The sequence below is a fragment of the Aptenodytes patagonicus genome, chromosome Z (assembly GCF_965638725.1).
Source record: "Aptenodytes patagonicus chromosome Z, bAptPat1.pri.cur, whole genome shotgun sequence".
NCBI classification, from domain to species: Eukaryota; Metazoa; Chordata; class Aves; order Sphenisciformes; family Spheniscidae; genus Aptenodytes; species Aptenodytes patagonicus.
The window spans coordinates 79,794,293-79,816,592 of record NC_134982.1 but is presented as its reverse complement, the minus strand read 5'-3'; the positions used below and the strand labels follow the sequence as shown (position 1 = coordinate 79,816,592).

Below are 22,300 nucleotides of genomic sequence, written 5' to 3'. Positions count from 1 at the left end.
TAACCCAGACAACAGCTTTTATTAGATTTTGTGCATTACAAGATTATTCTTTGTGGCAAAGTTGCAACAAAGTAACCCCTACAGATTCTTTTCTGGAAACTAAGGACAATGACAGCAATGCCTCAACCTAGGGGAAGATGTCCACATCAACCAGGGTTCATCAGTGGAATGCTACTGTCAAAGACTCTCCAACATCTTAGTATCCAGAAGAGCAGAAAGATAAGATGTGTGTTTGCTTTTGGGGGTAGGGAGGATGTTTACTAATGCACCAGCCTTCACAGATTCTTGCCCTGACTCAGGAAGATACATGTCTAAGGAGTCACTCCACTGAAGTCTACAGATGTACCTGTTCATTCGTTATTTGGCCCTTTAACTGGGAAACTATTCACTCTCAGAAACACCACCATACCTTGATGGGATTTAATAATTAACATCCAAAGCAAACTCCTGAAATAAAGGCCTCATTTATCTCTGCTGCACCACAGACAGCTTCCATCTCATCAAGGCAGGACTTCAGTTAGATGTTCCCAACTTGGCAGTGTGAGTGATGGATGGGAAATGTCCTCTCAGGCACAAAGAATCCACAAAAACTGAGGGCAAGAATAAAAGAAAAGGGACAAGAAAGGAACCAAGATCCAGCATCTGTTTCTTTCCATACCCTAACCACACTTCCCAGAAGAGACTGCAGATCAGCTGACAGAAGCACTGACTGCCCCAAAGGTGACAATCACAGAAAGTGAAGGAGGCTAGGTGGTCAGCGTAAGCGGCAACTTTCCGTCACTCCAGTGGAAAGAATCAACCGATGTAGATCCTATGGAAGTCGTTGGCACCAAAGGCAGCATTGCACTTGGGGCACTTACGCTGCCGGGTGTCATAGCGTGTTTTCACGCACTCAAAACAGAAGACATGAAAACACTTTGTGAGCACAGCATCCTTTTTGCGCATGTTACAGCATGGGCAGGTCAGGCGGGCCTGCAAGACAGAAACATTACAGTGAGGGCCCACTGCATTGCACTAGGTATGTTAAAAGATGACTGAAGATGAAGGTCCTTCCATTCCTCATAAGGAGAAGGTGGTTTCTTCAATGCAAGATAGGGCTACAATGCCAGAGTACAGACAAGAGATGTCAAATACTGAAAACATGACTACACAGTCTTTTGACTAAAGTAGAGTTAAAGAGGGAAGTTGATAGAGACAGCTACTCACCTTGTAATCCTTGATTTCTTCCATCAATATCTCGTCACAGTTGGGAACCATGTCAGGCTTCTTAGTGGTCTCCAGCTTCCTGCGTAACCTAGAAATATCTTCCTGCATAAAAATAAGAGACCAAATAAATGAGCAGTATATTCTCTGTCACAGCTTCTTCAAGGATCAAAGAGAACTAGCACCTGGCCAACAGTGCACCTGGCTAAGTCACTCCACCCATACTTTCATCCCCCACAGTCCAACAGACTTACGGCAGATTACATTATCATCCAGTGCCACATGTATTATTAGTTATCAGTGGACAAGAGACCTGAAAGAGCCAAGACCTGATGAAGCTGAAATCAAAGTGAAACTGGACCCCCAAAAAAAGTAGTGTAGTTGAAACCTACTCCAAGCTCAATGTACAAGGAAACAGACACCAAAGCAGACAGATATTGAAGGATCATGCATGAGGTATATACCTCAGCCCTTTTGAAGTTGAACATCTCTTTCTCTCTAGTTACTCTGTTTTCCACGATCTCATCCTGGAAGTCATGTAACTTCTTCTGAGCCAGCTCTAGCTGGGCTTTCAGATCATCTGCAAGCTGGGCTGCATCCATGGCCTGAAAAAGAAAACCAGTATAGAAGTAACAAACATGGAAAAAGAGCTCTAGTGATTTCTAGTCCCTCTGCCTGGCAATCCAAGACTGCTCATGGAATACTCCTTGGGCTGCTGTAGATCTATTTCCACAATCTAATTTTGGTACTTCCAAATGGAGTAATTGGAATTACTCCCTAAACATTACTTCAACAGCAAGATATCTTATTATTAACAAGTTCTGATCATTTAGCTTCAACATTCCTCTTCAGTAGAGCCAACCTGCAATGCACGTCACTTAGAAAAACTTATGACCACACAACTCTGTTCTTGTTCAAGTATTTTCAGCCTTCCACCTTCTAACATTTTCTCTACTAAATTGTTCAGAGGCAGTTCTATAGCTGAACTAGACAGAACTGCAAGATAAGTGTTTATTTTTAATAATTTTCTCTCTTCACCAGTTCTCCTATCACTTTCTAACTGTCTCTGCACCAATGAATCTATTAGCCAAGTTCTTCCGATACCAAATTGTGATATTAAGCACAAATGATTGTGCTGAATTCCTCCCCATCTCCTCTTCACAGTGGTATTTCTGCTTTCCTTTCTGTCTGTTTTAATGTTGTTCCTGCACTTCTACAAAAGATTTAACAACAAAGGCAGCATCAACCATAAGACTTAGTCTTACTTTACTCATAACAGACCTACTTTATTGATCTTAGACATTTGTTAAAGGTCTTAGCATTCCCCAGCCATATTTTCCTTTTACGTACCCCATCTTTCCTATAAAAGCTTTGACCCCAGCTCACTTCATCTGGCTGCTGCCTCTTCTTTCACAATAGGTTTCCTTTTAAAGGCACCTTACTTCAGTTCCCTAATCAGACTTTCACAGAAACACCTATGACCTGCTCCTCCTTATCAACGGAAACATCAGTCTACAATACTTTAATCAGAACTCTCTTCAGGACTCCTCAGCCTTCTGGTATACCAGAAAACCAGGGAATATCCGGTTTGGTAATACCAATGACAGCTAGGAGCCTTCTGTGCTTCCCACAACACAACTCCATCTTACAATCCAAGAGGAAATCAAGAAATCACTCACCTTGCGTTTGTTCATCTCCAGGGCCTGTGTTCGGAGACCTAGTTCTTTCTCGCCTGTTCCAATACTGCTTTGCAGTAAGTGTTCCTTCTCCTCCAGCTTACGTACAACCTGCAGCTGGGCATCCACCTTGGAAAGGGAGAGAGGAGGTACAGAAGGACTGAAATGCATGCTCTGCAAGTCTTCAGAGTGGTCATTAAAGCTGCATGCTAAAACTATCCCTGCCTCCCCATCACTAAGGAGTACCTCTTCAGCTTGCCTTTTTCTCCCTGAACAGACACACTAGCAGTCTAAGAGCTATATCCAGACCTCTCCAGTGAACACTTTAAAACTTAGCAGTCAAATACTCACAACAAAGATGTCTTATTTTTTTGGAAGGTGGCTTAGAGAATTGCTGCAAGGCAGTGAACAGTTCCACCTTGGTTCCAAGGATGGTAGAATATATATGTAGAAGTACCATTACAACAGGAAAATGACTTCCCACTTTCCTTCTCTCTCCTACTCTCCATAGCAATGAACCTGTAGGACATTTTATTCTCATACAGCAGTCTCTGTTTCTTACTATGACAGGTCCCTTTGAAGTCTGATGCAGCATAACTAGGTTGATTAAGGGAACGTTCCCCCCTTACTGATTTTGGCAGGGATACAGTTAATTGTCTTCATAGCAGCTCATATGGTGCTGTATTTTGTATTTGGGACCAAAACAGCATCAATAACACACTACTGTTTTAGGTATTGCTGAACAGTACTCACACAACATCAAGACTTTGTGTCTCATGCTGCCCACCAGCAAGTAGGCTGAGGGTGCACAAGAAGCTGGGATGGGACACAGCTGGGACAGCTGACCCCAACTGACCAAAGGGATATCCCATACCATATGATGCTGTGCTCAGCAATAAAAGCTGGTGGAAAGGAGGAAGCAGGGCGGATGTTCAGAGTTACGGCGTTTTTCTTCCCAAGTAACCATTACGCATGATGGAGCCCTGCTTTCCTGGAGATGGCTGAACACCTGCCTGCCAATGGGAAGGAGTTGAATTAATTCCTTGTTTTGCTTTGCTTGTGTGCACAGGATTTCCTTTAACTATTGAATTGTCTTTCACTCAACCCACCAGTTTTCTCACTTTTGCCCTTCTGATTCTCTCTCCCATCCTACCATGGGGGAGTGAGCAAGCAGCTGTGTGGAGCTTAGCTGCCTACCAGAGTCAACCCACAACACCTCCACCTTTCCCCATCAGTTCTGTTGTCCTCTCTCCTTCTCCCAGGTTACCTGTGTCTTCAGTGTCAAAACTTGGTCTGCCAGCTCCTCCTTCTCCTCTTTCAGCAGCTTGTGGATCTGGTTGGACTTGATGCGTTCTGACATCAGCTTGAAGTTGGCATCATCCTTCTCCCGCAGCTGCTGCATCAGGCGGATGTTCTGCTCCTGCATGTCTTCAAAGGCTTGCCCTGTGACATCCATTTCCGACAGCAGGGCCTCCTCCTCCTGCAAAAGAATCACAGGCTCTGGCAAAACTGCCTCCTGTACCCCCTACAATGACCCTGAACATTTTACTCAGAGACACCAAGCCTAGCACAGATGAAGGAAGATGTCTCAGTATCGCAGAACAGTATCTTCCCAGCAACCAGAAAAGACTGCTCCCTAGAAGTCTGCACCACAGCAGAGATGCCCTGAATTAGAAGGTGTAGAAAAGAGGTGGTCATGTCCACAAGCATTCACAAACTGTGGCTTGTCTGCTGGCAAAACCAGCTGTGACACATTCGTTGCCAGAGCTGGGCAGAAACCGACTCCCAGATTCAGGCAGATAGCTGAATAGCTGTCATACACACTAGGCCAAGAATTCTACATGTGGACAATTCAATAGCTTCCAACTAACAGACTGCCGAGCCCCTTAAACTCACTTAGGCCGCTTCAACATTAAAGGAGTAAGTGACAAGATAGAACAGTTCTGTACAATAAGAAAAAGAATCTGAATTCTAAAGAAGTACATGTCAAGTCACTGGCTTGCCTCTCCCCTACTGAGGTGGTCCTGCTCTTTTATCATTATATTAAGCCCTTTTTTGTTGAAGAAGGTATGTCACGGTACCATGCACATGTATTAATTATATGAACTGTGCAGATAATACTTTTAAAAAGAAATTGTAACCTCCTCCCCTAAAGGCTGATCCAGCCATCTCTCCTCTGTGCTTTTCACCTAGGCCACGAACAATTAACCATTCCCCATAACCCCCCACCATGAGTTTTGTGACACCCTGGTGGTGTGGGTTTTTTTTCATCAGTGTTGGTTTTTTTGGGTGGTTGTGGTTTTTTCCCCCCCTTCAATGAACAGGGACAAAACTCACATCTCTGGCACATAGGGAGACAGAAATTCCTTCTCTCAGGTAATCTTCCTGGCTGTAACCTGAAGGTAGTTCCTTCCCAGGTGCTCCAGCCAAGACAGAAATCATCAGAAACTACTCACCTGCTTAGCCATGGCTAATTTCTTCTGTAAATACTCAATTTGTTCCTCCACTGCTCGGATCTTGCGGAGGGCATCCTCATCAGCCATCTTTTTACTCTCCTTTTTCTCCTTGTCTTCCAATTCTTTCACCCTCTGCCTCAGTTCTTCCAGCTACAGCAAGGACAAAACAGAAATTACACTAAACACAAGAATGTGGCCTCAACATTGTTAAGAGCCTGTTTTCCGCACAATTGTCTGAAACATTGGAGAAACTGCCTTCAAAGCATGGGAAAAGAAAACTCATCTCATCTTGACAGGACAGCGTGTTACTGGCAGATGGACCATTAAAATGGGCTGCAAGCTCAAGACATGGATTTCAAAACCTCTGCAAATTCCATAGCATCTTTTATCAGAGTAGGAACATTAGTCTCTTGCAGTTGTGTATGTAAGAGTATGTGGACGGAGAGCATCTGCTCCTTTAAGACAGTCTGGTCAAGGACCTTTTTCAATACAAAAAGGGATAATAAAAGGAGGAACCCATAACCAAAACATACAGAGACACAAACCTGACAAATGATAAGGGAGGGAGTGATAAGAACCAAACCTGGTCAGTCACACTAATCAACAAGAGCATGTGAGAGTGTGAGAATGCTTATTCCAGCAAGGTTGTATGACTGTGGACCCTGTCAATTGGGAAACTAAGGGGACAGGGAGGGAGGAAGGAGAAAACCAGAAACAAAATATACAGAGTCACAGACCTGAGAGAACAAACATGGAGACAGAGACAAGAAACAAACCTCCCTAGTCACAATAGCTGATAGACTACGAAGAAACTACAGGCACCACTTCCAGGAAGATCAACCTGGACTTTGCAACTGATAAGACTGTAAACCAGGGGTGGATCCTAGACTGGGAGGGCTGTGGGAATCGATAGAGCTGTATAAACCCAGGAGGGATGTGCAAGGGAAAGGAGAGCAAGGATGAACAAATTGGGGTTAGACAGAGAAGGGTATAAAAGGAGCTAGTCACATGTAAAATGAGGGCAAGTCAGTACACACTTGTCTGGCTCAGCCCTGTGCTTGATCACCACAGCCTGTCCTATCTTCTTGTATCTTCTTCCTAAATATTTTCTGAACTGCCTCTGTGTAATCTAACTCTCTATCTCCTGTGTATATGTGCTGCATGGAGTAAGTGCTAGCTACAAGTGAGACCTGTATGTGAAGAAGGTAAGAGGGCCCAGGATCACAGGGCTACCAGACAGACAGAGGGGCCGTGCTGGTACTTGAGGGGTCTGCAAATGTGTGTGTGCCTGTGAACCTAGAGATTGCTGTGCGTGTGCCCGCGCTAGTGACGTTCTGTCTCTACCAGCTGAAGAGGAGGAAGGGGACTTGGCTGCCTATGTGTATGTTTTATGAGTCCTTTATGTACATGCTGTGGAAGGCAGCACCTTGTCTGTGGCAGTCTGACTGGCCGTGTCAGTATCCTCTCTGTGTGTATCTCTCTGGGACATGTGCTCAGCTTTGCTACTGGTTGAATCTGCAACTGAGAAAGCAGAAACCATGTCCTTCCGCCTGGGCAAAGGGATCATCCCTTCACAGAGGAGGACACCCCAAAATCTCCCTGTTCATCTCCAGACCATTCCAATCTCTCTTCTAAGTGACAAAGATGAGAAGAGGAACAATCTCCAGTTTTGAAGACAAAACCAACCCAGTTCAGGTGCAGAGTATCCGAAAAGAAGTTTTAAGTAATGCGCTAAAGAGAAAAAGGGAAGAGAAATGAGATTTACCTCAGCTTTTGCCTTCTTCTCAGCTGCCATCAGCTGCACTTTGTCTCTCTGCTCTTTGGGGGCAGAACGGTACATATCTAGCAACAGCTTCATCTCCTTCTGGCTCTCTTGGGCCTTCCTGGAGACAGGGAGATAGACAACTGTGAGAACACAGCAGGAAAGTTACGCTGTTACATATCCAGCATGAGAGTCAGAGCAATATTCTCTCCGTCTCCCACATGGTATGCATATGGAGTCATCCCTGGCTCATCTTACCCTGGTAATGTAAAATAGTCAAGGATTACAGGCTGGAGGCTGAGAAGAAACATGTTCAGGCACACGGGTTGAAAAGCCAAGAGAAGTGGGGTGGGGAGGAAACATGTACCCTAATAGTAAGCAACAAACTATCCATCTCTGCTTCAGTACTGATCCAAGACAGGGAAGACTACTGTGCCCTTTATTAATAACCTGCAGCTGTAAAGCTTTACACAATTGTTATGACAGCAACAAATAAAGATTACTTGACCTACACCATGAAGTATCTGGTTTGGTAATTCATGCTTTAGGCTGTCATAGAAGTGTACTACATTGTCCAAATCAGATATAGAGGGTTTCACTTCAGTGAAACTAATCTCATAAGAGCGAGCTACAAGTCATCTCACACAAACACCCCAGTTCGGGCACTACTCAAGCAGGAAAAGGAGGAACAACAACTCTTACTTGAGCTCAGCCTTCAGTTGCTTGATCACTTCAGCCTCCTTCTTTCTTCCATCTTCATGCTTCCCTTTCTCCTTCTCTTTGGACTCTCTCTCCTTCTCAGATTCCTTCTGCTTCTGCTTTTCCCGCTCTCGTTCCTTTTCCTTTTCTTTCTCTTTCTCTCGCTCTCTCTCTTTCTCTTTTTCCTTCTCTCGTTCCCTCTCCCTCTCCCGTCTCTCTCGCTCCCGTTCCTCTTCATCTCGCCTGGCCTTCATTTCATTAACATCTTCAGAAGCAGCCTTGGGGACAGACACTTGGGCAGAAGGATCATCAGGTTCCTGCTTGACCTCTGGAGGTTCCTCCTTTGTGTCTTCAGTGCTGGACTGGGACTGTAAGAGAGCACTACCACTGCGAGAGCGGATCTGTTGTGGAATAGCAAGAAAGAAGACAGAAGAAAACAAACCATTAAGTTCTTAGCCAGAAATCTACCTTATCCCCCTTCCCTTTTCTTCCCAGATCCATGCTTGCATGCCCCCTCCATAATAGCTACTACTTTTCATGGACCACTATACAGGTACAAAGGAAGACCATTCATTTGGTAAGTGGAAGCAGCAGAGTGCAGAGCTCCACCAAAAAGTACATTGCATCCTGCATGCCATATCAGAAAGGTTGATACTGCAGGCAAAGGTGACAGCATTTCCCCTTCTCCTAAGCACTTTCTGCTCTTTTCTGGCATTTCCTGCTCTGATACCTTGCTCAAGTCAGACTGGGCCTCTCTCAGTTTGCGCTTGTATCTTAACACCTCTCCCTTCAGCTGGTGGTTGTGATTTTGGAGGCTGCTGATGAGATGACGCATCTCCCGATTAATTGGGCCTACAAAAACAGAAACACAACTGTAACAAACCACACTTTTGCCAACCTTCTGCGAGGACTTTCATGGAGATGGAGTACAAGCTAAGTGACAATGACAAAGAACAAAAATAAGACTATTATCATTCTGCCACACAACAGAGCAACACAACACATTTGCAGAAAAAAGTCATGCCAGTTTTACATGCAACCATAAGTCCTTGCAAATTCCCAGTCCTAATTTCCCCTTAACATTTTTTTCCCCACGTTCCCAGGGGAAATGTGTCATGATACAAAAAATCTCTATGATTTAAATGCTACTTTAGAAATAAATTTAGTTCCTCTGATGAAATTTGAAAGTTATTGGTTTCCTATCCAGGTTGTTATTCCAGACTTGTAAATGAATCCCCCCAAAAGTAATTTTTAGTAATGCAAAATACCCTGTCATAAACCAAATTATTAGCAAAACGTATGTATTTTGCAGCATCTAAAAGGAATTCAGATAACATGGAACTGGCCTCCCATAAAACATGTGAAGAGCTTTGTTTTTTGAAATAGAGAGCCTGCCAGAACAAGTATTTAAAAATAACAAAGAATCAAACCAGGTATTTTACTGCAATGCAGCCTCTGGTGGCGTTGGGGGTGGGGTGGGTGTTGTTTGTTTGTTTTTAAGCACAGCAGAAAAACTCCATACCTGCTTGTTCATTGGCAGCAAGTGTCTGTTCAAACTCTATCCTCAACATCTCATATTCTTTGCGGACTTGTGCCAGGGTGTCCTCTAGCTGAATCACCTCTGTGCGTAGTTTCTTGTGAAGGCTGACCTCGTCCCTCTGAGGAGTAAGAAGAGGACAGAACTTGGTGCTGTAACCCTGCAGTATCTCTCACCTCATCAACATGAGGTACCAGAATAGATGAATTATTGCCAGGAATATACATTTCCTGAGCATTCCCAGAGTCACCCAGACCCAGCAGTGACGGTCAATGGGATGACAATGTTCCCTAGCTTGATGGAGCAGAGGTGCTACCTCGATTAGTTCCACCTGGCGCTGGTGTGTGGTGCGCGTGCCATGAAGCAGGGTGCGGGCCTCATCGAGATGTGCCTTCAGCTGGAGACTCTCATTATACAAAACAGAAAACTGGGACTGCATGCAGCGATATTCTGGGGTCTCCTTCACAGCTTCTTCTACTGCTCGTCGCAGCTCAACCTAGTCAGGACACAAGAAAATGCCACAGAAGGAAAAATTATCTCCTTGTCTTTGGTATCTATTTTGCAAGGTAGGAGAACAGTGCATCAAGCTGCCACAAGCAAAGACAAAGTAGAACTTTAGTAGCATTGCTGTGAAGCAGATGCAAGTGATATGCTTCAGTATGAATTTTAAAAAAATCTATGCTTTTTCTATATGCATTAGGCTGTTTCTCTTGCATAGTCACATGACGAGTCTTTGATTCTCAGGTTCTGCAATAGTTTCTCTAGAAGATAGGAGCTTGGAAAACATGATACACCTTTTCAATGGATTTACTGTAAAACCATAATCACCTAAATCAATAAAGATGGACACATAGAAAAGTATGACAGAAAACTAGAGAAAATACATGTGCAAGTAGGCATTATGTTAGCTTTCTACCAGTAAGAGACATAGTGACTGAAAGCAAGAGAAAGGAGAGAAAGCAGAAGTACAGCATCTGAATTTTCCTTATAAAAAAAAGTTAACAAATGATTGTGACTACCAGCAGTGAAACAGACACATATATACACACATACAGCTTAAGACTAGTTAAGAGAAAGTTGTAAGCCAAATGGTGTTTCTGTCAAAACAAACTCATGTGGATAAACAGAATTTAGAGGTGCCTCAAGACAGTTTCTGGAATCTCATCTCTGAAACTTAGGTTATCAGCTCAGACATTTCTTGTAACAGGCTAACAGATCTACTGATCACTAAGATAAAATTTAGATTATTCTCTATATCATATACTTATCTACTACAGAGTCACAGCTTTTCGTGTTACCACCTTTAAGACATAAGAAACCCATGCACTGTTTCCTATCTATCCTACCACGTTGGGAAAGATTTAAGTTCATTGACTCTTTCTAGAGCCTAGCTCTCCTACACAAGTTCCCCGACTTTTTCAGTTCTCTGGTTCCACTTGCACGGGGCGGAGGGAAGGCGGAAGAGGGGTCAGTACTTGGAAAGAGGTGAGATTAGTTTTAACCACACATCACTAAAATGTACTGAATAAATCAGAATGGAAAACAGGAAATAAGAAACCATTACAATTTCCAGTGATGACCACATGGTGTCACCAAGTGGTCTTATTCAAGCATAAGTCACATGAACTTGTTAAGTTGTACCTTGTACAAAATATAATCCAGCTAGCACAGAGTAGAATAGTATTAATGAGGTTTTCCAGAGACACAGTACAGCAAGACAGAGGGCAACCAAACACACAAAACACCTTCATCCTCAGATAGGTATAGATGTCTCACCTTGAGTTTTTCATTCTGTGTTGTTACTTCCTCAAGATCCTGGCGTAGTTCCTCCAACTCACTGAGGCGATTCCCAGCAAGCTCTTTATTCTCTTCCAGCTCTGCATTCATCTCCTCAAACTGTTGGGGATAAACCACTTGTAAATCCTACTGTGAATGTATCTACTGACAGTACTAATTAAGTAACTGTTTATACAGTAATAGAAATTACAGACTCAACAGTCAGGTAACATTACCAAGTGAGACAGGGTCTACTTCCATCAGGTCTGTTTCATAAGTAGGAAACTTGTACACAGACAAAATGGCTTGCCCAGAGTCACCCAGATTTGTGGCAAAGGAGGTATCTAAATTCTGTTCCAATCTATGGCCTTACACACAAGCTCTCCTTGACTTCATTTTTCCCCTTGCCCACAACCAAGCCCCTGACATTACCTTGCGGGCATTAATGGTGATTGTGCCCCCATAGAGGCTGCTCCCAGCTCCATACACCTTGTAGCCTTTGGAATTCACCTGCAAAAAAGGCAAAAGATTTCATCAATAGCCAATTAATGACAAGACTGCTGATATAGCATATTCAAGACCAAAGATGGTACTCTACAGATTCTCACAGCAAAGTATCATAAGATGATGTCACACATCTCAAAACTACACCAATTTCTCTGGTTTCCTGGCAAAGAGGATGGTGCTTACTCGTTCCAGAACATCTGCTAAGTGCCGGTTGAGCCTCTGCTCCCTCTTGCGTATCTTGTCAATATCCCACTGAAGGTCATCAATCATAGTCTCCAGAACAGACACCCGGGATTCTGCCGTCTCCACTCTCTCTTGCAGTTTCGAGAACTGCAATCAAAAGAGCATTTCAGACAGCATATTGAATAGAATCAACGTTTTTCTGAGACTGCTCAGTGTTCATTTTTCTCTTATATATCACACCCTGGATTCATGTGCTTTCCACCCATCTTTTGCTGTGGCGACAGACTACTTAAAGAACTGTCCTGAATTTTACACTGGTTGAATCCCAAGACAGTAATGAAAATAAGAAAAACTGAAAATGGAGAAAGAGCAAGAAGCTGGTAATATCTGGCAGAGTACAAAGGCAGCTACCTCAGCTTATTCAAAGGCTTTTTTTTTTTTTTTTTTTTAAATCTTTTCAATCCATGTTCATCTACTCTACAGACCACTGAAGTGCTTGGTTGTCTAACACTGAGCAAGGCCAGCGTTAACACAGTTTTTAAAGGAACTGAAACCTCTGAAACAAATACTGCCAATAACATGGATCCCTTAATGACTGGGATTATCTTGTAATTAGTGTCATTATACTTTCATACATGATGCAGAGAAACCAAGGAATTTGAAATGACAAGGATGGCACACCAAGTGTCTCAGATGTTTACACAACCACCTTAGCATCACCTTACCACTTCCTCTGCTCTGTTTTCTTTTAAAATTAAATCCATTCAACTCACTGGTTTGGTTATACTCTTCCATTCAGTGATGTAACAAGCAAATCAATCCGAATTACAGAATCTATGAACTACAGAAAATCTATGTACAGTTCTCCACAACAACAACGCTTTCCATAACCTTTGTTCAGAAGGCAACTTTCAAACCGTGTTGCTCCTGTCCCTCTCCAAGGCAATAACCTGCTTTCCAAACTATGGTAACCACAAATTATTCTAAGCAGGACCCCAAAGCGGATTTCTCTCTCTCCTTTTTATACCTCCTGAGACATGATTCGGTGCTTCTCCTGAAGAACATCAGCCAGCTCCTGCAGACGTCCATTTTCATGTGAGAGGTAGGTATTAAGCTCCAGGACTGCTTCTTCCATCAATGAAATATCTGAAAGATGCATAAAGAAAAGGAAATGAACGGAAATCAAGGAAGATTGTTTTTAATTCTTAAACAGCAAAGAGAGAAAAAAGAAAACAGAAAAGGAAATTTCTGGTTTTAACTTCTGCTTACTGTATCTCTCCAGCAGATGGTTCCCGAGGGTCTGACCTCCAGCCACACAGAGCTTTGACTTGCATTCACTAAGCAAAAGGCTCTGCAGTTTAACATACCACACGTTTCTGACTGTCAGTTACCATCCCCTAATGTCAGAGATCATTCCAATTGTGTCAGTATCAGCAACACAGAATGTGTCCTTGTAACCCAGTGACACCCTAATGCAGATCAAATTCATGCGTAAATCTGCTACAACAGGTGGCTTGAGCTAACATACCAGATGACAATTACAGCAACTGAGTACAGGCTCACATTGCACTAATGCCAATGCTACTACGGAGTTTAAAACTGCCAACTAAGGACAGTAATGCTTTGCCACACCAATGCTAGACTTGCCAGAGCTCCTTGATCAGAGCATATAGAACACTCTGGACAGAAGGCAAACCAAGGATGAGTTGATACTCCACCTAAAATTTCATTCAAAAGATTAAAATTCTAACCTTAAGCTGATGACGTTTTTCAGAGAGTCATCTGAGTGTAAATCGAATCTGCCACATTAATTTTCAGAAGCTAGTAATTTGGCTTTCTTCTGCAGAACTCTGCTTTGTGTTCAAAACTGATGGCTACACTAGGCATACTGAGACATTAGATGGCTACCATTTTGCTCAAAACTCCATGGAAACTGAGGAGCTGGTTATTCCTACAGCTTTTACTAAATTGCAAGTGAGAAGTCCAACATCAGTTTGCAATATTGATTTCACTTCTTCACTTGTAAGCATGAAGCCTTTTATGCAGTAGCTGAGGACAGCTGGGTGATAAGGTTTAACAGTAATCTGTAACTTCTCAGTTGCATGAACACGCTACTGGTTGAAACAAGCCTTTCCTTAGCCCAACACACTGGGCAGAGTTCTCAGCATTCAAATTTAAAGGCAGTTATAATACACTTCTAGCATATAGTACTAGTCTTTATTAGAAGTTTTGGCTATCGAGAGTTTGGAAAGCTAAGCCAATTTATTTTGGAAAATAAATGAGCACGAGAAGGACTGGGCCTTAATGCTTACAAGGCAGAATCATGTCTAAGCTGGGGGTAGACGAGGATTCTTGAGTATCAGCAAGGGATCAGCCACCTTGACCATACCTCCACTATTCAGCTTGTGGGACAGCACATCCACTTTCTCCTGCAGCTTGTCATACATCGTCACAATCTGGGCAACAGCACGGCGGGAGGACTCTACACGCTCCTGCAGCTGAGATTCTATCTCCTCACTAGTGCTGCTGGCTAGAGTGGCTAGGAAGGAGAATGCTGGCTCCAGTCCTTCACCTGGGAACAGAAAGAGGTGCAAAAAGGTAAATGCGCTCTGACAGGCAACATATCACTAGTCTTTACTATGACAGAGAGCCTCTGTCACCCTTTAGAACGGGACATTAACATTGTCCACAGCTGAAATCCATTTTTTCCCCTGTCCCCAAGCAGATGCCTCACCTCGTTCCCTCTCATCTTTGCGCTCCTGATTACTGTCTGAGTCTGGTTCAGGTTCTGGTACCACCAGTGCTTTTCTTTCAGACAAAAGGTCTCCAAGACCTTGGTCCAGGTCGAAGCGTTTAAGGATGATGCGGATATTTTCATCAAACTGAATGATGGGACAGGCAAGACAAGACAAAGAATGGATGTGAATAAACGGAGTGCAGTGGAAAAGAAGAAGAGACAAGAAAACAGTGTGTATATATAATAACAAAGCATGTTACTGACCTGATTCCAGTATCGATTGATAATCAGCAGGGAGGCATCATCAGTGGCCTGCCGACGCTCCAGTTTCTCAATGTGCTCCCGTAGCTCATCTTCAATGGCTTGCCGCTGGTCCAGCATTTCTGCTAGTTTCCGGTTCTTGGTCTGTAGGGTCCGGATGTCCATCTCCTCCTGTGCAGAGGCACAAGTCAGGGCACATTGCACACAAGCCAGATCACTGGGCTCATACAGAAGGCAGAGAGATTTTTTTTTTTCCCAGATGAAAAAAAGCAAGAGGTTGAGTAGGGGTGTGCAAGGAAGACATACCGTTGAAGAAACACCACCAAGCTTAATGGTCTCCACTGTGGTCCCTGAATCTTCAACCCCCGCCTTCTTCTCTGGAGGTGCAGAAGGGCCAGGCTCTCCAGCTGTCCGTTTATTGCCAATTCCAGACATGGTGGCCGAAGCATATAGACTCCCACCTTCTTTAAGTTCTTCCTGAACATTAAAGAACACTATTAAAAAAACCCAGCAAACACACACCCACACAATCAACTCAATTTAGGGTTTTTAACATACTGATCCATCATGGCAACAAGATGCCCGACACAGTACAGACCATATAACTCAAAAGGTTTTGGAAAATACTGGTCAAACATTAAGTCTTTAAAGACACCACTAGGATTAGCACTGCAAACAGCAAGCTGATGGGGAAAAAATCCACTGTTCTGTAATGTTAAAATGGAAGCACTGTACCTTATCACGGTCTTTGGAAAAAAATCTTCATGCAGGTTCAGTCTCTGCTTTTTTGACCTCTCTCTGTATTAACAAAAATGATCTGGGTTAGACTTTAACAGGCAACTGAGACTGTGTATATGTGGCACCAGTGCAGTTCATACCAACCAAATTGTTCCTGTTATATCAATGTTCAAAGTCAGTTAAAGTTGAGGGCAGCAACACCTTGAAGATGAGCCCTGTAAGAGCTTACATAGTGATCTTACAAATCCTATGGAACTGAACAGCGATTCTGAGCCAAGGTTTGTAAAGACCCATTTGAAGAGTTTTCCTGTGTAACAGCAGAGACACAGACATGTTTAAAGAGTTCTTATCCCAAAGTTAATGTAATTTGAAAAGCTCTGGACTACTAGTCACAGAATCACAGAATAGTTGAGGCTGGGAGGGATCTCTGGAGACCACCTGCTCAGTACTCCTGAATAAAGCAGGGTCAGCCAGTGCACATTGCCAAGGCCCTTGTCCAGTCAGCTTTTGAGTATCTCCAGAGATAGAAACTTGGCAATGTCTCTGGGCAACCTATCCCAGTACTTGATGACCCTCAGCATTAAAACAGTTTTTTTCTTATGTTTGAACAGTATTTCTTGCAGTTCCCCAAAATATTATTTAGCAAAATCACAAATATCTCCTTAAAGGGTTTCCAAAACAAATACAGCAGCTAGTGATGGAAAACGAAACCAATTAGATCTTCATTAGATGTAAGCAGCATTCTTCTCCCATATTCACTGATGCTGTGCCAACTCAATCCGCAGATCTCTCTCTACCTCTAAACTAAATGAAACCCAGAAGTAAATGAAACGCAGACCATACAAGTAAGATTTGTATCGTTCCATTTAAATCTATAATGGCATTTACAGTTAAACTAAGGGTTACAAACTGAACCTGCCCGTTCTTATGTATTTGCTTTACTTGAGCAGTTCTACTGAAAGTAATAAAGCTACTGTATTTTTAAGATTAAGCTGGTACACTGCTTTGCCAAATATTATCATTTAACAAGAATTTTAGCTTGGCGCTGCCCTTCACCATATGCAAAATAATATAAAGATGATTTCTAAATGAGTTACTGAAACAGTACATGGTGTTCCTGTAACCTGTCTTTTCACATAAGTACTAAATATATCTCAAAAAATAAATAAAGACAACTTCCACTTAACCATTTTCCTCCTTTTATCAACAGAATTCAGTGGGCATTGATCTTAGCTAGAATGACTAGGCCATTGGAGGGGGTGGGCGGAACAGCTGTCACTAAAAACATCTGCTATCTGTGAGTCCAGTGAGCCACCAGTGACTATTGCCTTTCACAATTTTTGTCCACGGACAAAATATTTCTTCCATTGCCTCTTGATACCATCCCTCACAGCTCGAGCACCTCCTCTCCCCACTACTCACTTCCTCACATACTGTACGCCAGGACCTGACCCACTCAGACCCTCTCTTTCCTTTAGGAACTCAACCTTACCCTCAGTCCCAGGCTATTCACATTCTTCTCTCCCCAAACAAATCACACTGACTCATCAAAGATTGACTGTCCTCCCCTACCAGGGACTCAGCTTCGTCTTAATCCCCCTTCTATGGCTAAAACCCTCTTACACAGAGACCAAAATACACCTCCACCTGGCACTCCCCACACCTACCACTGGCCAAAAGCCATCTACTCTGACCACCATCAATCACCTGTTAAAAGCAAATTTCCCCAGGCCCAATACTTAGCCACTCACCTACAACCCATGCCAACAAACTGCGTTTGAGCCCTTTCACACGCTCGTGGCACCTCTAGTCAAGAAACCTTTCAAAGCTCACCATTCAACCTCCTACACACACCAGCCACTCTCTACACTTTCATTATTTTTTCGTATAATCCACTGCCCTTTAAAGCTCCCCAAAAATCTGTCGTGGCCACCCATTCAAATCCCAGAGATTTCCCCCAGAGACACCGCCCCACGGAGGGTACATAAAGCTCCACATCACCCACCAGAGACTCCTCTCCACACAGCGCACGAAACCTCCTCCAAACCGCCACTGACTCCCCAAGCACATGTAGGGACCCACTTCACGGATGCCCACAAACACTCAAGGACGTGCCCTAACGCCTGTCCCTCTCTTCCACGCCCAGTGGGGACCCCCACCTTCCTGCCACTGACCCCACGCACACCCGGGAGCCTCCCACACCACCAACCACCGTCCGCGCCCACAGCTGGACACCCCTACTGCGCACCTCCGGGTACCCCGGCGCTGCTCCCCGGGCACCGAGAGCCCCCCACCCGCGCTGCCCCGCGCGTACCTCTGGGCAGCCCCACACCGATGGCTGCTCCCCACCACATCCCCACACGTACTGTCCCTTAGGCCCGTCCCTTCCTCCACGGGTGTACAGTGCCTCCGCCCCCGACACCCCCCCCCTTCCCCCGCACCCCCACGTCCGGCCCGGCCCGCCCCTCCCCAAACACCCGGCCCGGCCCGGCCGCCCCACAGACCCCCATACGCGCCCCGAAACCAGCTGCCGCCTCCGCCGCCACCTTCCTCCGGCCCACCGGAAGTCGCTGCCGCCGCCAGCGGTCCAATCCCGTGTGCGGCTGAGCAGACGTCACGCAGCACCGCCCCGCGGCCGGAGCGATCGGCCACCGCCCCTTCCGGCGGCCATTTCGCCCTCACCCGTCATGGACGCTCCTCGCCCCGCCGCTTGCCCTCGCTCGACATGGCCGCCGTTGCCATGGTGCCGCGGAGGCGCCTGACGCCAGCGCCCTTACCCGCACGAGAGATGGCCGCCACCGCCCCCCAGGCGGCCGCGGGAGGCGATGCCGCCTCGCCACACGCCCCTCCGGGCCCCGGCAGGGCGCCGTGGACTGGGCCTCCCGCCGGGGGCGGCCAGCAGGCCAGGGGTCGCCTAACGGCTGGGGTGGTCCCCACCGACACCCGCCTGCCCGGTGCTCCGTGGGTATATATGAAGCGTACGTAAACTTTTGTAATGCAGATAACATTTACATATGTGAAATATATAAAAATACATACGCTGCACAGGCCTAGCTCCAACTAAGATTGAAGTAATATTTTAGATAATGCAAGTTTAAAATGTTAATATTTTGGGTTTAATATCTTCATTTCTGCCCATCTTTGTAGAAAAACATGGAAACGCCTACAAACGTTATCAGACTGACAGGGTTCCTGTGTTATTTATCAGTTTAAGGTAGATTTGTATCTCTTAATCAGCCACAAGCTTTTTGTGCAGGTGCTGGTGATCTCTTCCCCCCAGCTCCACAGCAGCTGTCTCCACTGGGAAATGCCAAAAAAGGTACAGTCCCCACGTTGCAAATCACAATATAATGGACTGCTATGCCCAAGAGCAATGGACTAGCTTAATAATACACTACAAGACTTCAGGCTGAATGAACATCTGAGTTCCGGAAGGAAAAACAAAGCTTCCCCTATGGTTTTTTTTTTTTCCCCCCCTGCAGCTGCCAGAATGAGCTTGGCAAGCCAGTGAGCTGCTGTGGCAGCTTTGTGAGCAAGCGTGAGAGCAGCTGGGATGGGGAAGCTGACCAGCTTGATTAAGTCTGTATCTACACAGTACTGTGGCACAAAATAAACTTCACGTAACAGAACTGGAAAGGTGAGTACCTCGGGGGATTTTTTTAAAAGTTGCATTCAAACCTCTCCTAGTTAAAAAAAACCAAAACATTTGCTAATGCATTTTCTGGCCCCAGCATTTCTTTGCAGCTGGAGACCCTTTGGCTGAGTAAGAAACTGTTGGTAAGTCATTGATTCTCAGTGCAGCTAGTTCTTCACCAAAATGTTTGAAACCAAAAGGAGCTTTTTTGTTGAATTGAATGTACTCCAAATCAGGTCTTCAAGTCAGCATAGCTTTCAGTCCTTGTGTTTTCCCTGCCTTTGCTTTATACTCAGTTTTTCTCCCCTCTACATATTTTTTCTCAGGTGTTGATCCCATGCAGACTAGCTTTACATCATCACAGCAAAACTGTAACTGAAATGGGGACAGTCACAACCTTTTATTTAATTTTGTGTCCGTGTCTTTTATCTCTACACACTTTGGCATTTCCTCCACAAGGAAAGAAAAACCCATTTCCTGCAAAGCACCCTCCTACTCTGTACATTCTCTTCCATATCTGTGTTAATTGCCATGCTTTAGATAAGCATTCAAACTGATCTTTGAGCTGCTCTTTTATACACTGCATACCACATAGTGTTTGGACTTGCCCTAAAACAGAGTTTAAAAGGGAAAGTTCTTGCAGCCAGCCAGATTGTAGTGCTAAAAAAGAGATGGCTGTGCTTCAGGATACCTGTGTAGCTTTCCACACAGCCTGCAAACTCAAGACACAAAGATTGCCCTCCTCCTCCCCTCCACTCCCACTCTGATTTTGTATAACTCCTGACAGTCATTTCCTCTGAGCACTGAGATGCTTGCTCCCCTCCAGTAGAAGGAATGTGCCATTCCCAGTAGTGGTGTTTATAGATTAACTGTCACGTCCTTGTGAATTGTTACGCAAGCATACAGTTCAGCTGTCCAGGTCGCAGGCTGCAGGGAGTGCCTGAGCCTGTCACTTGTACCGGAGGGCAGCAGAGACAACACCTGTGTGCGGTGTGACCAGGTGGATGATCTGCTCAGCCTGGTGGCAGAGCTGAAGGAGGGAGTGGAAAGGTTAAGGAGTATCAGGGAGTGTGAGAGGGAGATAGATTGGTGGAGCCGCACCCTACCATCCCTGAGGCAAAGGCAGCAGATGGAAGCTCTACAAGAAGCAGAGGATCCCCTGCCTTTTTGCCACCAGGTAGAAAGAGGGGACCTAAGCGACGGGGGGGGATGGAAACGGGTCCCTGCTCGGGGTGCCAGGCGAACCCCTGCCCGGCCTCCCTCACCTTCCCGTTTGCCTTTACAGAACAGATATGGGGCCCTGGAACTTGAGGGCCAGGCAAATGAGGATGTAGACGAAGGTTCATCCAGGAGGTTGCCTAGGGTGAGGCAGTCAGCCCCACGCATTATGACTGCCGCTGCTAAGAAAAAAAGGAGGGTAATCATCGCAGGTGGTTCCCTTCTGAGGGGAACAGAGGGCCCAATATGCCGAGCGGACCCATCCCACAGGGAAGTCTGCTGCCTCCCTGGGGCCCGGGTCAGAGACATTACTAGGAAACTCCCTGGTCTGGTACGGCCTTCTGATTACTACCTGCTGTTGGTTATACAGGCTGGCAGTGATGAGGTTGCAGAGAGGAGTCCTTCTGTGATCAAAAGGGACTTCAGGGCACTGGGGCGACTGGTTGAAGATCGGGATCACAGGCAGTGTTTTCCTTAATCCCTACAGTGGCAGGGAAGAATACTGAAAGGAGCAGGAAAACACACCTGATCAACGCGTGGCTCAGGGGCTGGTGCCATCAGTGGAATTTTGGCTTTTTTGATCATGGGGAGGTTTACACGGCACCGGGCTCGCTGGCGACAGATGGAGTCCAGCTGTCTCACAGGGGGAAAAGGATCGTTGCTCATGAATTGGCAGGGCTCATTGAGAGGGCTTTAAACTAGGTTCAAAGGGGGAAGGGGATAAAACCAGGCTCACTAGAGATGGGCCTAGGGGTGGCATGCCAATGCTGGGGGCGAAATTGATCGCCCAACTCAAGTACATCTACACCAATGCACGCAGCATGGGTGGCAAACAGGAGGAGCTGGAAGCCATTGTGCAGCGGGAGAGATATGACTTAGTCGCCATCACAGAAACATGGTGGGGTGACTCTCAGGATTGGAGTGCTGCAATGGATGGCTATAAACTCTTCAGAAGGGACAGGCAAGGAAGGAGAGGCGGTGGGGTGGCCCTGTGTGTTAGGGAGTGTTTTGATTGTATAGAGCTCAACGATTGTGATGATGATACAGTTGAGTGTCTATGGGTAAGGATGAGGGGGAAGGCCAACGAGGCAGATATCCTGCTGGGAGTCTGTTATAGACCACCCAACTAGGATGAAGGGGCAGATGAAGCATTCTACAAGCGGCTGGCAGAAGTCTCTCAATCGCTAGCCCTTGTTCTCGTGGGGGACTTCAACTTCCCGGACGTCTGCTGGAAATACAACACGGCAGAGAGGAAGCAGCCTAGGAGGTTCCTGGAGTGTGTGGAAGACAACTTCCTGACACAGCTGGTAACTGAGCCTACCAGGGGAGGTGCCTCGCTCGATCTGCTGTTTACTAACAGAGGACTAGTGGGAGATGTGGTGGTCAGAGGCCGTCTTGGGCTTAGTGACCATGAAATGGTAGAATTCTCGATTCTTGGTGAAGTAAGGAGGGGGGCAGCAAAACCGCAACCATGGACTTCCAGAGGGCGGACTTTGGCCTGTTCAGGTCGCTGGTTGAGAGAGTCCCTTGGGAGACAGTCCTGAAGGGCAAAGGGGTCCAGGAAGGCTGGACGATCTTCAAGAAGGAGGTCTTAAAGGCACAGGAGCAGGCTGTCCCTGTACGCCGTAAGAAGAACGGGCGGGGAAGACGACCGGCCTGGCTGAACGGGGAGCTCTTGCTGGGACTCAGGGGAAAAAGGAGAGTTTACCACTTGTGGAAGAAGGGGCAGGCAACTCTTGAGTACAGGGATCTCGTTAGGTCATGCAGAGAGGAAATGAGAAAGGCAAAAGCCCAGCTAGAACGCAATCTGGCCGCTGTCGTTAGAGACAACAAAAAATGTTTTTACAAAGATATTAATGACAAGAAGAGAGCCAAGGAGAATCTCCATCCTTTACTGGATGCAGGGGGGAACA

At 45.5% G+C, this 22,300-nt stretch overlaps 1 protein-coding gene across 3 annotated transcripts; it reads right to left on the bottom strand.

Annotated features, from left to right (window-relative positions):
- On the bottom strand, nucleotides 1-18,100 carry RNF20 (ring finger protein 20). 3 transcript variants are annotated; one of them, XM_076363153.1, is made up of 21 exons: nucleotides 18,040-18,100; nucleotides 15,533-15,595; nucleotides 15,104-15,274; nucleotides 14,801-14,968; nucleotides 14,534-14,681; nucleotides 14,189-14,371; nucleotides 12,827-12,945; nucleotides 11,800-11,946; nucleotides 11,542-11,619; nucleotides 11,110-11,229; nucleotides 9,650-9,829; nucleotides 9,319-9,454; nucleotides 8,527-8,648; nucleotides 7,800-8,197; nucleotides 7,101-7,218; nucleotides 5,336-5,485; nucleotides 4,147-4,359; nucleotides 2,883-3,008; nucleotides 1,668-1,808; nucleotides 1,207-1,308; nucleotides 1-972 (listed from the first exon to the last, which is right to left on the bottom strand). In XM_076363153.1, the coding sequence occupies exons 3-21, from the start codon at nucleotides 15,230-15,232 to the stop codon at nucleotides 796-798; spliced, it is 2,955 nt and encodes a 984-aa protein (XP_076219268.1). In that variant the 5' UTR covers nucleotides 15,233-15,274; nucleotides 15,533-15,595; nucleotides 18,040-18,100; the 3' UTR covers nucleotides 1-795. The 3 variants fall into 3 exon arrangements, with proteins under 3 accessions (XP_076219268.1, XP_076219267.1, XP_076219270.1); XM_076363152.1 differs by having other exon boundaries at nucleotides 18,052-18,100; XM_076363155.1 differs by lacking the exon at nucleotides 18,040-18,100 and adding an exon at nucleotides 17,541-17,623.
- Between the last annotated feature and the right edge of the window lie 4,200 nt (nucleotides 18,101-22,300).

What these genes read in the sequence shown, in the direction of transcription:
- RNF20 (XM_076363153.1), bottom strand. Translation starts at nt 15,232, where the DNA reads ATGTCTGGAATTGGCAATAAACGGACAGCTGGAGAGCCTGGCCCTTCT. An exon ending in TAGCAGATGTTCTGGAACGA is followed by an intron (nt 11,620 to 11,799) that starts GTAAGCACCATC and finishes CCTTTTTTGCAG; the next exon opens with GTGAATTCCAAAGGCTACAA. An exon ending in AGAAGAAGGCAAAAGCTGAG is followed by an intron (nt 5,486 to 7,100) that starts GTAAATCTCATT and finishes TCCTTGCTGTAG; the next exon opens with CTGGAAGAACTGAGGCAGAG.